This window comes from Leuciscus leuciscus, assembly GCF_965113295.1.
Source record: "Leuciscus leuciscus genome assembly, chromosome: 10".
NCBI classification, from domain to species: Eukaryota; Metazoa; Chordata; class Actinopteri; order Cypriniformes; family Leuciscidae; genus Leuciscus; species Leuciscus leuciscus.
In genome coordinates, this window is record NC_138734.1 from 37,000,190 (window position 1) to 37,015,695 (window position 15,506).

The 15,506-nt window shown below is 39.0% G+C and overlaps 1 protein-coding gene across 4 annotated transcripts in view; it reads left to right on the top strand.

Annotated features, from left to right (window-relative positions):
* Nucleotides 1-15,506, top strand: part of ripor1 (RHO family interacting cell polarization regulator 1) — a 75,454-nt gene that overhangs the window by 37,794 nt on the left and 22,154 nt on the right. For all 4 annotated transcript variants that reach the window (XM_082182468.1, XM_082182467.1, XM_082182466.1 and 1 more), the window contains exons 2-7: nt 3,502-3,625; nt 5,731-5,883; nt 6,482-6,560; nt 6,742-6,765; nt 6,904-6,957; nt 14,781-14,930. In XM_082182468.1, the coding sequence (XP_082038594.1) occupies nt 3,528-3,625; nt 5,731-5,883; nt 6,482-6,560; nt 6,742-6,765; nt 6,904-6,957; nt 14,781-14,930 (558 nt within the window). In that variant the 5' untranslated portion in view covers nt 3,502-3,527. The remainder of the gene's footprint in view (nt 1-3,501; nt 3,626-5,730; nt 5,884-6,481; nt 6,561-6,741; nt 6,766-6,903; nt 6,958-14,780; nt 14,931-15,506) is intronic.

A 15,506-nucleotide genomic window follows, 5' to 3' on the forward strand; every position in this document is an offset into this window, starting at 1 on the left:
CGTGACTTGACCGGAGAGCCGAATTGCAGAGGTCATGTAAACAGGTCCACATCACTATGATCAGATGTTTCCTACTTGCTATTTTCTCACCGCTGTTATTTTTGTTGTTTGTTTATTTAGTTACTGAAAGGAAAGCACCCAGCATAGATTTGCATATTCATCTAAACGTAACTCTCATCAGTGCCGGGATGTTCGCTAACAGTTATACCTCCAGGACAGTAGATCTCCAGGAAGAGGATTGGGCATCCCTGATGTAAATGAATTGTGTTATGTCAGTAAGAGAATAATAGAAACATATAATAAATAGAGAAATATAGGGGTTATCTCTACTGCTAGTATGCTGTGCAGATGTTATTTTTCTTTCCTCCCTCTATCAGACGGTCGAATATCCTGCGGGAAATGAAAAAATTCCACTTCCCTCAGTGTTGAACCATTTCCCCTCCTCCACGCTTGGAAGCACGAAGGTCTTTATTTTCCATCAGCATCAGCATCAACAGACCACACTCTTCACTGATCACCAGACAAACAAACTTTGAATAATTAAAATCTGAAATGCTTTTGAAATATTTACATCCTTACTTTTCTCAGAAAACCCAGGTGGCTTGCTGATTGAGTTAATCATTTACCTCATAAAGCATTTTACACTGTAATTCAGAGAAGACGTATATCTTATTAAAACTAGGGAGTGCAAAGACCACTTTTATATTCAGTTTTCCCAAAGAACAAAGCCATCAGAGCTCTCTTGAAAAGCTGAATCCAGCCATTAATGCTTTGTCGCAGTAAGACGATCTGGGGTTTTCCTCTCTGTGGAGGTTTTAGGCTGGAGGGCAGAACATGTCTCTGTACCCCAGCCGTGACGCTCTCTTGCTGGGCACAGTGCAAAGAATTCTCCCTTCAGCAACTCTGATGGCCTCTGAATGAATTGCACATAGCTGAAATAGTCAGTCCAGAGAGTCAAAGATGGGCTTTAGGGTTCTCATTAGTGCAGACTGAGGCATGTCAAGATGAAGATCTTCATTAAAGTGCAGCTTGTGTTGTTTCCTTCCTCTACTTTGAGTTTAAAATTAACTCTAGTTTCAGTTCCTCAATCCAGTGATGTATTGCTGTATCCAAGGCACTGCCCATCTTTGTTGACTAAAACTTGTGTGCTAACTGTCCCAGTTAGGGTCAGACTAAAATGCACTTGTTGACGTCACAGCTTAAATGACCTCATGGGCTCAGATATGCTGGCTCACACCTAAGACTTTCTCTAAAAGACTTCAAAGCCTGTTTCTTTCCTCTTGCCCTTCTCTGGAAAGATTAAATCTTAATTCAATTTAAAACAAAACTAGCTGCATTCGACCTGCTCTCACAGAGCCATGGAGAAGTTGCTGCTGTTACGTAACGCTGTGGTGTTTTGTGCTGAATAAGTGGTCTTTTGGGTGAGTTTGCATGAGTTGTTCTGTGTTTGTATTGTAACATGCTACTGACTTTCCGTTAGGCTGATAACTTCAGAATTCTGATAGAGATAAACGTGACTAGTTTGTTTGCACTAGCAGTGTATCTTTGTTAATCTATGCAGGTTTGTCTTTGGTCTAAGTGTCTTTCTGTTTGTGTGCTTTTGTATCTTTCCTGTCATGTTTCTTGCTCATTGTCCCAGCTGTGGGCTGAGTGGGTCCTTATGGTTCCTGTCCTGGCTAAAATCCCCAATGATTGGTGTGGTGTTAAGTGTAATCTTGACTGCTCTGTCCTCCCACGTTTTGTCCACCGAGTGTTTTTATGGTGATGTCTGATAGGCCATGACAGGGTCAATGATATGAGCCCTCGATGATTAAGGAACTCCACGAACAGCTAATCTAGAAACTTTTTATCTATGCTGAAGAGTATGATTGGTTTCTCTTTCTCTCTCTGTTTTCCAGCATGACTCTCAGTCAGGGTTGGGTGACATAGCTAAAACATGAATAGATATTATCAATTTAGAGTGATTATGCAAATCAATCATTGAAATTAAAGTAGCATGCATATCAGCAATAGATGCAATTGGTTACACTTTATTTGAAGGTGACGTAGTTACATTGTACTTACTCAAATAAGTACAGAGTCATATTAATTAACTACATGTACTTACTATAGAGTTAGGGTTTGGTTTAGGGTTAATTATTTGTAATTATGCATAATTTACTGTTATTACTCTAAGTACTGTAAGTACATCACCTTACAATAAAGTTACCATATGATCTGATATATATTAAGGGAATATATATAATATATTTCTGCCCAGGATTCATGTTAAGATTTATGATTAGCATTAGTCAGGGTGGTCTATTTTAAACTTTTAAGGAATAGACCACCCAAAAATAAGAATTCTGTCTTCATTTTCTCTCATCTGGTTCCAAACTTTTATGACTTTCTTCTGCAGAACACAAAAGATAATATTTTGAAAAATATTAGTAACCACTAGTTTTGGTTACCATTGACTTCCCTTGTATAGATTGACCAAAATGTATCCTATATAGTCTCTTGATACTTGTTTCTGGTCTTATTAAACAATTCTTTGTTGAATGAATATTAGTTTCAAATAAGAAAATCCTGTCCTAAAAAATCTAATTTCTTCAAAAATTGTCTTTGAAACAGCTTTTCTTTTCAGATGATGTCATCAGCACTCTTATTTTTTTAACTTGTCCCATCACACCATCTATCTAGCCGTGCTGCTTTTTATTATCCAGTCAATTCCTGATGGATTTTTTGGTTGTTGTTGTTCTTGTTCAATGTCTTTTTCATTTAGAAATACTTGTTTTCATTCGTCTCATCAGGTTGAGAATGGCTTTTCATGTTGATTTTAAAAGGAACAGATGGAACTGTACATCTCTTTTTGTTGATGGGTTGATTGCATTTCATTTCTGTGGACTTTGTTTGAAGGATGAGCATACAGTTGAAAGATTGCCTCCTTTTGGATTTGGGTGAGTGTTTCATTAGAAACCTCGCTTGTTTTGGTTGGAATCACTTGCTTTTCTTCATTTTAGTTGCGTAATGCCAACTAGGCTAATTGTCTTTTCATTGTGTTCTAAACAGTTTGAGATGCACTTTGGAAGATACATGAGAAATGTGAGTTACGAAACTCAAATGAGTCAAGTATTTTCCTTCCACAGACTCAATTTGTAAAGATAACTATTGGGTTTGTCAGTGTTTCCTGGAAAAACAGTAATTTTTATCTAAAAAGCTTTTATCTTGAGCGGACAGAAAGTTTGTCCTTAGAGAACCGTTACATAAATGAAACAATCCACTGATTCATTCAGGGCCTGAGTGGCACTGCACCAAAGGCTTATGATGAGATTTTATTGCCTAAATGCCTAAATAAACACTTGCATTTAAGATGCAAGTTCAAAGGCAGTGCCTCTAAAAAAGACTTTCGTTTAGAAATAATGTCTTTTTGTATTCAGTGACTGATTTACCTTTAGGTTTCGTTATGCCTCCGAACCCATTTAGCGTTTGACCTCATTTAATATTTCTGTTTCTCTGCAGGGAGTCCCTCCAAATCTGTATCCACCATGTCCCTTTCTGTGCGCCCCTCGCGGAGGGTCGTCGCCAGATCCATCACTAGGAGCCAGTCCTTCGCCGGAGTCAACTCCTACGACAAGTCCTACAGGTCAGTGTTAGCTTACACATGCATGTTCATGAACACATACACACACAAATAAGGCATAAATGATAAACAACAGAAGCAGTGCTCACAAGCATGCATTAGGGGTGGGTGATATATCAAATATTCATGTTATATTGATGATTTTATTTCAGCAATTCAGCAAGTGAATTTAATGCACTTTTTATTGGACCATTAAATTTCCTAAAGACCATCAGTCGACTATTTTATTACGGTCCATTCTTGCCTTGTGACTTGCGAGTATGAGAGCATTATGATTGATGATTTGTTTAATAGTGTCTATGATTTATACTTCAATAGCAAAAATAGTATTAGGGTTAGTAAGTTTGATGATGATTCAGCGATTTGTTTGCTATATCACTAAAATATTGTCATTGAGGTCCATCTGTGACAATTTTCATTTATTAAAATGTTTTAGTTAAATAAATGTAGGTAAGTGTTGCTGTTTTATACATTTATAAATATATTTAAAATGTTGTTGGTAAACCTTTGTTTTTGTTATATAACAAATGTCCATGCTTTCATATGAATAAAAATGATACTATAATATAAACAAAAATGATTACATTTTTAAATAAAAATAAATTGAAGTTTTTGAATATCCATGGTTACAATAAATATATTCATTATTTGTAACTAGATTTAAACTACTGTTTAGTTCATACATTCAACAATTATTTTTGAAGCAAATACATTTATACTGAGATATGTCAATGCTAATGATTAATATTTATACTAATATACATTTATTTTTGTATTATTCTTTTTTATATAAAAATATTAAATGTATAAATTAATGTTCAAAATATTATTATATTTTTCTTATGTCACCCTTATGTGTAGCATTAGTCCTTCAGTTCTGACCAAAGGCATTCAATATCTTTAAAGGGAAGTCACAGCTGACAGGACGTCCTGTGGACCCAGCATACATTTCCTTATGGCTACAGGCAGCAGGAAAGCATGGACATTTATTATTGGCTTAAAAGAGACACTCCAACAAAACAGGGGAGTGGTTTTTGAGAGAAATCTGTGTCAATCTTGTAGCCATTTGATTTTGTACTCTTCACACTTTATCTGTGGTTGAATTTTTATTTTATTTCTTTATCTATTTAATAAATAAGCATAGTTTTTGTTCAAGTGTATATGTGTGCCATGTTGTAGAGGTAAGCATGTGGCAACATGTAAATTTTTCAGAGGAGCAGAGTGGCTCTTGAGCGTTGACTCTTCTGGTTGATGTATTTTGATTCAAAAGCATGGATGGCACTCTTCAAACCCCTGCTGTTGAAATAGAGCAGAGACAGAGAACGCATGAAACATTAAAGAAGACCACTATCAGGACAACATGGAGGAACACCAAACGAGATCCAGACAGAATGAACAGAAGGATAAAAGATAGAAACTCAAACAATGAATATGAGTTCAGAGTTAAATGATATTGTAGTAAATAAAGCATCACTGTGATTAAATGCGAAATCAGATTTCCCCATCATTCGCTCTTTATGTTACTGTGAATTCTTTAAGTGCGACTACTGTTGCTGACTGTATCCTCATACAGCTTTACTGGAGCAAATTGTATCAAGACACATCAGTCTTTCTCTCCATTTTATTGAGCTGTCTGTCATCTTGGAAGAGCAATTGCAGCTTGAATCGATAAGGACGAGTGTTGGTCTAAAGCACTATTGATGTAGATAAGAGATTGTTTGTTTCCCTGGTTGACCATAATACTTTTCTGCATTCAAACACCTCTGCCATTGGTCGGACAAACAGATGGCCCTAATGCTCAATAATTATGGGCTGGTTGATGGACCTTTTTCTGCGTTGTAACTAAATTTTACATGTATTTGTCATATCTATCTATCTGTCTATCTGTCTATCTGTCTATCTATCTATCTATCTATCTATCTGTCTATCTGTCTATCTGTCTGTCTGTCTGTCTGTCTCTATCTATCCCAGGTTTTCAGGGGAAAAAACTTTATTTGACTCTGCACATTAGAGTTAACTAGAACTGGGGAAAGTGTTTAACCATCAAAAAATTACCTTAAAAATGATAAATGTATATTAAAGCTTTATGTCCCTCATATGTGTCCCAGGAACCTTTCTGTGTTCAGCACCCCCGCGTGCGTGAGGAAGACTCCCTCCAGAGCAAGCAGGATGTTCACACTCTCTACTAAATCACCTCCCCCAAAGGTGCCCCAGCCTGAGAGGCTGGATGAGGTGTACGAGGCCCTAAAGAGAGGACTGCAGTATGTACACACACACACACACACACACACACACACACACACACACACACACACACACACACACACACTTGCATTGTAAAAGTGTATACAGTATGTGGCTTCTGAGAAACGCTGTTGAGATTTGAATCAACCCAAACAAACACGCCCCTCCCTTCATTGCTCTGCCCCCAAAATGCATGAACTCGTAATACAAGAGTGGATATCTCTTTATCATAGCTGAAGCAAAGCAAAATAATTATTCACAAAAATAAAGCGTAGATGACGAACGACAAGAAAGAACAAAAATTGACATCCAGTACACAAGAGTATATACAAGCAGCACACCAGCTCCAGACAAACAATTACACTCACAACTGTCCTTCACTATAGCTAACATTACAGCAACAGCATATCTTGGTTCTGTGAAACATTGCAAAACCAATGTTACTCACGTATGGAGCAGAAACAACTCTGTGTCCATTTTCAGGCCTTCCCGTTTAGGTCTCTCCAGCGCAGGAAATCTCTTCTAATATTAGCATGGGTGAAATAAACCACAATTCTGCTTGCACAATACATTAAGCAATGATAGTGACTTAGATATTGCCCCATACTTTTACAGATCCTACCTGCAGGTTCATCAGATGGAGCTGGACAGTCTGAACAGACAAATGAAGGAGTCTAAGAGGAACTCTCGCTTGGTAAGTCTAAACATAAAAAGATTTTAATTTAATTTACCCAACAATTTTCAAACTTAAAGCCATTTCAGAACTTTCAAATTGTGTCATGGTATTAAGCTATTTAAATCTGAGCACTTAAGTTTTCTGTCTTTTTTATTTTAATATGTCTGATTTGTAATCTCTCTCTGTTCCTCTGTTATAGGGGTTTTTGTATGAACTTGACAAGGTGAGTGGATGCTTCATTTTCATTTGACTTTAGTTTGGGGATAGAAACTGCACCCAAAGTAGCATTTCATTTAGTTGAATTGCTGATGCCTGTTAATAATATTTTGAACATCATAAATGTTATTCTCTGTTCTCTCAGCAAGTGAAAGTGATCGAGAGATTTATGAGGCGGCTGGAGTTTCATCTCAGTAAGGTAAGCCTGCCGTTTAACTGAAATGCAAATAATTTGTGAAGAGGAAATATGCAAATATTTTGAATATTCAAGTTGTATAAACAAAAATTGTGTAATATTCTTGAAGTTGTTGAAAGCAGGCCAGATGTGGCACTCTTGTCAAACAGAGTTGCGTGTGTGTTGTAGCTCAGCAGGTCTGTTCTTGTTCAAACGTCTCTGTGTTAGTGACTGCTCTTGGATGTCCCAGTGGCCCTGATAACAGCCTCTGTATGGCTGTGCACACGCATTCATGCACGTACATCTGTGTCTAAACATTTCTTGATAGATAGTCACCTACAGGATATATAGTAAAGCCTAATCCTCCCCTTTACTGAGGACACATTCTTAGACAGATTTTTTTCCCCCTCTACCATGGATTTCCCTTTTCCATGGATGCTCACACACAGGGGACACGGGTCACAGGCAGAGGACAGCTTCAGGGGCTGCTTGCATTCTTGGCTTGTTTGGGGAGCGGTTAAACCCTCCACTGGACCTGTTGGAGTCTGAACTAACAGCCTAAACTAACCCAAGCCAGCTGCACTACAGAAAGAGCCCTTCTTCTATCGTCCTCTTCCTCTCCTGCCCCACTTCATATGTGATTAGTGTGTGTTTTATGAGCGGAGGGCGCTGTAGGGAGTCTCCATGCTTTGGCTCGGTCAGATATGGTGTGCCTCTATTATAGCGGAGAGGGGTTGAAGTGGGAAAATGCCAAAAGAATTGTAATATTAAGTGGCTTTGCTAACGACAGTCCCAACAAACTAGGGATGGTGGCATTCGTGTATTGGCAATGGTCTGTTATGTGAATAAAGAGGCGTGTTGTTATCAGTTTTGTATATCAGTTTTGTATATCAGTGTGTATTAGCGAGAGAAGCGCTGTCATAACTCTGTGAAACTTACGACTGTCCCACTGACTCCCTGCCAGAATGCTGGAACACGCTCACTGGACGGCTCCTAACCACCTCCAGATGGACAAACTGAGAGGAAATTTTCCTTCTCCCACTTTATGTCTTTCCTTCGTCCTTCTTTCTGTTATTGAAGGGAACCTTTTAAGGGCCGCAGACTGTTTCGCCCTCGTTCTCGCCTTCAGTCTTGGGAATTGTGTGTGTTTGTGTATCTTGACTTGTGCGTTTATCCCATTGTGTGTGTATGTGTGTGAACTCCCAGTATGAGGCTCCCTCACTGTGTTGGGTAATTCTGCTGGATACGGCTACTTATGCAATTCAGGCGATTTGGTTCATTACCTTGGCCTTGCCACACACACGCATTTGCCTAGAAATTTGAAGGGCAACACACTACCATTCAAAAGTTGAGCATTACTGCAGCCTAACTCTAATTCATAACCCAATTCCTAGACCTACAAGAAAGAAAAAAATCATTATTTCAGTCAATGGAGCTTTCTTACTGTTTGCATGTTTCTCATTCATTCATACTGGTTTACAACAGACAGCTCATTCTTTTTCTAATCTCTGAATTACAGGACTCGTGCTGTGAATAATTACCAAATTACTGTTTGTAATGATAGTGTCTCTTACTAATGATAGTGTCGAAAAATTGCTCGATTTTTCGATTGCTCCTGTCTGCCGTGAGTGTTTTTGCTTCGGTGCTGTAAGCTCCGTCTTAGCCTCGTATTTCCTTGTTTTGAACCAGAATTTACTACAATTTCTAGTTGTTTATACTACTACTAAATACGGCTTGCCCAACATCGCTGGCTTCCGTTGCTACTAGCACAACACGGTAGTAATTCGCTAGCCTGCTAACGCGCCACCCGTGCGCTCAGCTATTTTTATTTATTTATATGTCTCTCGCGCGCTCGCGCCTTTGAGTTCATAAAAGCTCAGGTGAGTAAGAATCACTCAACAAACACGGTGAGTAATGTCTTGTCCTGTTATTATCATGCGTCGCGTCTGAATGCGTTGTTTTTGGAGCTCTATCGATTTGATTTATAATTCTTGATTTTTCTCGCTGCCTGCTGTGAGTGTGTTTGCTTCGGAGCTGTAAGCTCCGTCTTAGCCTCGTATTTCCTTGTTTTGAACCATCATTTACTACAATTTCTAGTTGTTTATATTACTACTAAATACAGCTTACCCAACCCTGACGCATAACACGCTAGTAATTCGCTAGCCTGTTAACGCGCCACCCTTGCGCTCAGCTATTTTTATTTATTTATTTTCTCTCGCGCCTTTGAGTTCATAAAAGCTCAGGTGAATAAGAAACACTCAACAAACACGGTGAATAATGTCTTGTCCTGTCATTATCATGCGTTGCGTCTGAATGCGTTGTTGTTTTTGGAGCTCTATCGATTTGATTTATAATTCTTGATTTTTCTCTTTAAACCCGCTTACAACGAACATTTTCTACTCTTCCTCACTGAGAAGCACTACTGCTCAAACCTCATTGTTACAACGCGGACTGTTGAGCAGACGCGTCTCAAGCCTATTAGTGATCCAACGCTGCATACTCTTAAAGGTTACGTCCGTGGATCACGGCTGAACGCGTCTTCTCCACACTCACTTATAAACAAACACTTTTTTTTCGCCTATCGTGCGTCTACTCTACACCCCTACCACTAAAAAACCTCATAGTTACAACGCGGACTGTTGAGCAGACGCGTCTCAAGCCTATTAGTGATCCAACGCTGCATACTCTTAAAGGTTACGTCCGTGGATCACGGCTGAACGCGTCTTCTCCACACTCATTTACAAACAAACTTATAATATAAATTAGTATTAATATTGATAGCATCACTGGTAGCTTCGTTGCTAACTCACTGTCCATCTGTTAAAATGGCGAATATATCAGATGTAAGTAGTCTACCGCTTGGTGCAGGTGAGGACACATTTGAGCTTCACGCACTGCAGTCTGAGCTGGAAGCTGTTGAGAAACAGATCCACAACCTTTTATTGAGACAGGCCGAGCTGAGAGACCGGTGTTTGGCTCTTGAAACATCACGCGCCGACGCACACAAATCAGTGTTTAACGTTACTAACCCGCTGACTCCGACCGCGTCTACTCCGTGCGTTCCTCAGCATCGGTCGCAATCAGCCATGGTCTCGTTCACTCCGGCTCCAACACGCCACCACGAAGCCTGGGTGGTTCCGCAGCGGAAGACGCGAGTCAGGTTTAGACCAAGACTTTCTCCGACCCTCCCGGTTTTCGAGTTATCGACACAAAACCGCTTCTCCCCTCTACGCGAAACAGAACGCGATGCTGTGATCATCGGCGATTCCATCGTTCGGCACGTACACGCTACGTTAGGTACAAGTAAGGTGCAAAGTCACTGCTTCCCTGGTGCTCGTGTTTCTGAAATCGCTGCTCGCGTTCCCGAGATCCTGAACGGTGACGAGCGCGTCGGAACTGTGGTCCTGCACGCGGGAGTGAACGACATCAGGCTGCGCCAGACGGAGATTCTGAAGAAAGACTTCAGGAATCTAATCGATACGGTACGCAGCACATCGCCTGAAACAACGATCATTGTGTCAGGACCGCTTCCCACGTACCGACTAGGGCATGAAAAGTTCAGCAGATTATTTGCGCTAAATGAATGGTTAATGTCATGGTGCAATGAGCAGAAACTGCTCTTTGTAAATAATTGGAATCTGTTTTGGGAGCGTCCTAGGCTTTTCCGTGCTGATGGCTTACACCCAAGCAGATTCGGAGCGGATCTTCTGTCAGATAACATCTCCAAAATGTTAAATACCCTTTGACTAGTAACCAAAAGTCCAAATCATAGTCTTTGCTGCACCAATTCAACTGATATAAATACTAGTGTAGAACATTGCATAGAAACCGTGTCTATTCCTCGTTTAGTGAGATCAAATAATAAATCTAATGCAGGATCTAGGAAAAATCTAATTGTTATTAAAACAGAAAATGTTGCTATTAGTAAACAAAAACTATTTCTAAAGCTAGGTCTTCTAAACATTAGATCACTCACACCTAAGGCAGTTATTGTAAATGAAATAGTCACAGATAATAGCTTCGATGTACTTTGCCTTACTGAAACCTGGCTTAAACCAAATGATTATTTCGGTATTAATGAGTCTACTCCTCCTGGATACTGTTATAAGCATGAGCCCCGTCTGATTGGCCGTGGCGGAGGTGTTGCAACCATTTATAGAGATATTCTAAATGTTACTCAGAAAACGGGTTATAAGTTTATTTCATTTGAAGTACTTGTACTAAATGTTACGCTCTTAGATGTTAGAAAAACATCCCTATTATCTCTAGCCTTGGCTACCGTATATAGACCGCCAGGGCCTTACGCTGATTTCCTAAAAGAGTTTGCAGATTTTCTCTCAGACCTATTAGTCAATGTCGATAAAGCATTAATTGTTGGAGATTTTAACATACACGTAGATAATCCAAATGATGCGTTAGGAGCTGCGTTTACAGATTTATTAAATTCATTTGGGGTCAAGCAAAACGTCACCGGACCAACTCATCGTCTTAATCATACACTCGATTTAATTATATCACACGGAACCGATCCAACCGATATAGATATCATTCCACAAAGTGATGAAGTCACTGATCACTACATGGTAACTTGCATATTACGTACTGCTGTAATATGTCATGCGGCGTCGCGTTATCAACCAGGCAGAACAATCCTCCCATCCACCATAGATAATTTCTCAAATTGCTTATCTAATCTGTCTCAGCTGCTGCCTGAACCCAAACAAACAGATGAACTAGAAGAACTAACTAGCACTATGAGCACCATTCTCTCTAGAACATTGGATGTGGTTGCACCTATTAAATTAAAAAAGGTCAGAGAGAAATATAAAGCACCATGGTATAACAATACTACGCATGTTTTAAAGAGAGAAACCCGTATTTTAGAGCGTAAATGGAAACAAACTAATTTAGAGGTCTTTAGAATCGCGTGGAAAGACAGTATGTCACGTTATAAAAAGGCCCTAAAAGCGGCCAGGGCTGAGCACCTCCGCAAACTAATAGAACACAACCAAAACAATCCAAGGTTTCTATTTAACACCGTGGCTAGACTAACAAATAAACAGACGTCACCCGAACAAAATATCCCGTTACAGTTCAGTAGTAATGATTTCATGAACTTCTTCACTGAGAAAATAGAAAGCATCAGAACCACAATTATAAACGTTCAATCTTCAATCGCGCCTTACAATTCAGCTTCAATTATCACCCCGAAAGAACAATTACAGTGCTTTACAACTATAGAACAAAAAGAGTTAAATAAACTTATCACTTCATCTAAAACAACAACATGTTTATTAGATCCTATACCAACTAAACTACTGAAAGAAGTTTTATCTGTAGTGGAAGAGCCTCTCCTCAATATTATTAACTCGTCTTTATCTTTAGGTCATGTTCCAAGAACATTTAAACTGGCAGTTATAAAACCTCTCATTAAGAAACCACAATTAGATCATAATAATCTAGCAAATTATAGACCCATTTCAAATCTTCCATTTATGTCTAAAATATTAGAAAAAGTGGTGTCCGGTCAACTGGGCTCTTTCTTGCAACAAAATGATATCTATGAAAAGTTTCAGTCTGGATTCAGACCGCATCATAGCACTGAAACTGCGCTCGTTAAAATCACAAATGATTTACTTTTAGCTTCTGACCAAGGCTGTATCTCAATACTAGTTTTACTTGATCTTAGTGCTGCGTTCGATACTATAGATCACACAATACTCTTAGATCGACTACAAAATTATACTGGTGTTCAAGGACAAGCACTAAGCTGGTTCAAATCATACCTATCTGACCGCTACCATTTTGTCTATTTAAATGGAGAAAAATCGATCATAACTCCAGTAAACTATGGAGTGCCGCAGGGATCTGTATTAGGCCCTCTGTTATTTTCAATATATATGATGCCACTTGGAAATATTATAAGGAAACATGGAATTAGTTTCCATTGTTATGCTGATGACACTCAAATATATATTTCATCACGGCCGGATGAAAACGCTACATTTTCCAAATTGACAGAGTGTGTTAAAGATATAAAAGATTGGATGACGCGTAATTTTCTTTTATTAAATCCAGACAAGACAGAGGTAATACTTATCGGTTCAAAAAACCGCCCACAAAACCTCGCACAATACAACTTTAACATCATAGGATGTCCTGTTACTTTATCCTCTACAGTAAAAGACCTGGGTGTTATACTCGATTGCAACCTGTCTTTTGAAAATCATATTTCTTATGTTACAAAAACAGCCTTTTTCCACCTTAGAAACATTGCTAAGCTACGTAATATGCTATCAGTTTCTGATGCAGAAAAGTTAGTTCATGCATTCATGACCTCGAGACTGGATTACTGTAATGCTTTATTAGCTGGTTGTCCTGCATCCTCAATAAACAAGCTACAGTTAGTCCAAAATGCCACCGCTAGAGTTCTTACGAGATCAAGAAAATATGATCATATAACACCGATTTTATCATCACTGCATTGGTTACCTATAAAGTTCCGTATTAATTACAAGGTATTGCTACTGACTTATAAAGCCCTAAACGGCTTAGCTCCAGTCTATTTAACGGATCTTCTATCGCCCTATAATCCATCGCGCTCTTTGAGATCACTAAATTCAAGGCTTTTGGTCATACCTAGGATATCCAGAACCACCAAAGGAGGGAGAGCATTTTCACATTTGGCTCCAAAACTCTGGAATAGTCTTCCTGATACTGTTCGTTGCTCAGACTCGCTCTCCCAGTTTAAAACTAGATTAAAGTCGCATCTCTTCAGCCAGGCATTCATATAATCCTACAGTTCAAACTACAATCCGGCCTCTATCCAATGCCAGAGGAGAACTGGCCCCCGACTGAGCCTGGGTTCTCCCAAGGTTTTTTTTTTCTCCATTAAGGCACCTGATGGAGTTTTAGGACACCATTAGGTCACTTGATGGAGTTTTTCGGTTCCTTGCCACTGTTGCCTTTGGCTTGCTCAGTTGGGGATATTTTGGGGATATTTAATTTAATTTTATCAATCAATAAATTCCTCTTGAAACAAACTTTGTTGTATTATTTAAATTTAATACTGTGAAGCTGCTTTGATGCAATCTGTATTGTGAAAAGCGCTATACAAATAAACTTGACTTGACTTGACTTACTCTGAACATCTGCCTGAATTTGAGTTGCATAATAAGGAGATTTAACAGTTTCCTGTCTCCATTACTGGCTTCCACATTTGCAGACCTGCTCAAGGTGTTGCGGATAGATCAATAAAATCGAAATTGCTTATGTTATAGACAATGAGGCCCAACAGGAAGTGCTTGGGCATGAAAAGATTTAACAAGAAGATGTTGTGGCTTGTGCATGTGTGTGCATATGCAGTTAAATCGAGTCAATGTCACCATCTGGATGTAGACTAAACTGTGGCTACCTCGTTAAGTCATAAAAATACTAACCTTTATTGAAAATCCTGCTTATGTAGAAAGGCGTGTTTTGGAACAGGGTAGCTAGTTTCTTGCTGGTCATTATTTGGTTGACCAATCACCATGGTCCAAAATTTAGCCTGACCATTTTAAACTAATATGAAATGCTAGTTTGTTGCTGGTAGAAGAGGCAAACAATTCTTAGTATTTTTTCCAAATATTTAAATGTCTATACATTGTGATAAGCATAAATGTATAAGATTAGAGTTGATTTCTAGCTAATGACCAGCAAGAAACAAGCTACCATGTTTCAATACACAGCTCAAGTGGGATTTTGCAGCAGGCAATGCTCTTGGAGACATTTCACACCCACATCAATATTGCACATAATGTATTTCATTGATTGATTATAATAAACAATATATGTGTATGTGTGTGCAGATTGACGAGCTCTATGAGGCCTACTGCATGCAGCGCAGACTAAGAGACGGAGCCGATAAGATGGTGAAGGCTTACACTGCCTCTCCAGGCAGCAGGGAGGCCAGAGAGAGTCTGTCTGAAGCTAACAAGAGCTTCAAAGAATACACGGAGGTAAGAGTGTGTGGGTAGATGAGAGTATGGGAGGAAGACGAAGAAGAATCATGGACCCTCTGTCATTGTTAGTGAACTGAATCCACTTTGAACTGAAATTCACTTCAGCTTAGTAGTAGTGAACTGAGTCCACTTTGAAACTGTAATTCATTTTAGCTTAGTGTTAGTGAACTGAATCCACTTTACAGCTGAATTCACTTTAGTTTAAGCATTATCTAACTGAATTCACCTCAGAACTCGGAGCAGTCGTGGGATAATAGTTTGCGAGTCTGACAGGAAATGACAAAGGCAAATGACACAGCATAATGGCTGCCCACTGCTCTGGGTGTGTCATGGTTGGCAGTGTGTGTGTGTTCACTACTCACTATTCCTAATGTGTGCGCACTTACTTAAATGCAGGGGACAAATTCCGAGTATGGGTTAACATACTTGGCCTTCACATGTCAAAAAAAAAGATTCAGATTTGAAATCCACTTTAGTTAAGTGATAGTAAACTGACTTCACACTGACTTCAGACCTGAAATTCATTTTAATTTACTGTTATCAAACTGAATCCACTTAAGAACTTTAATTCAC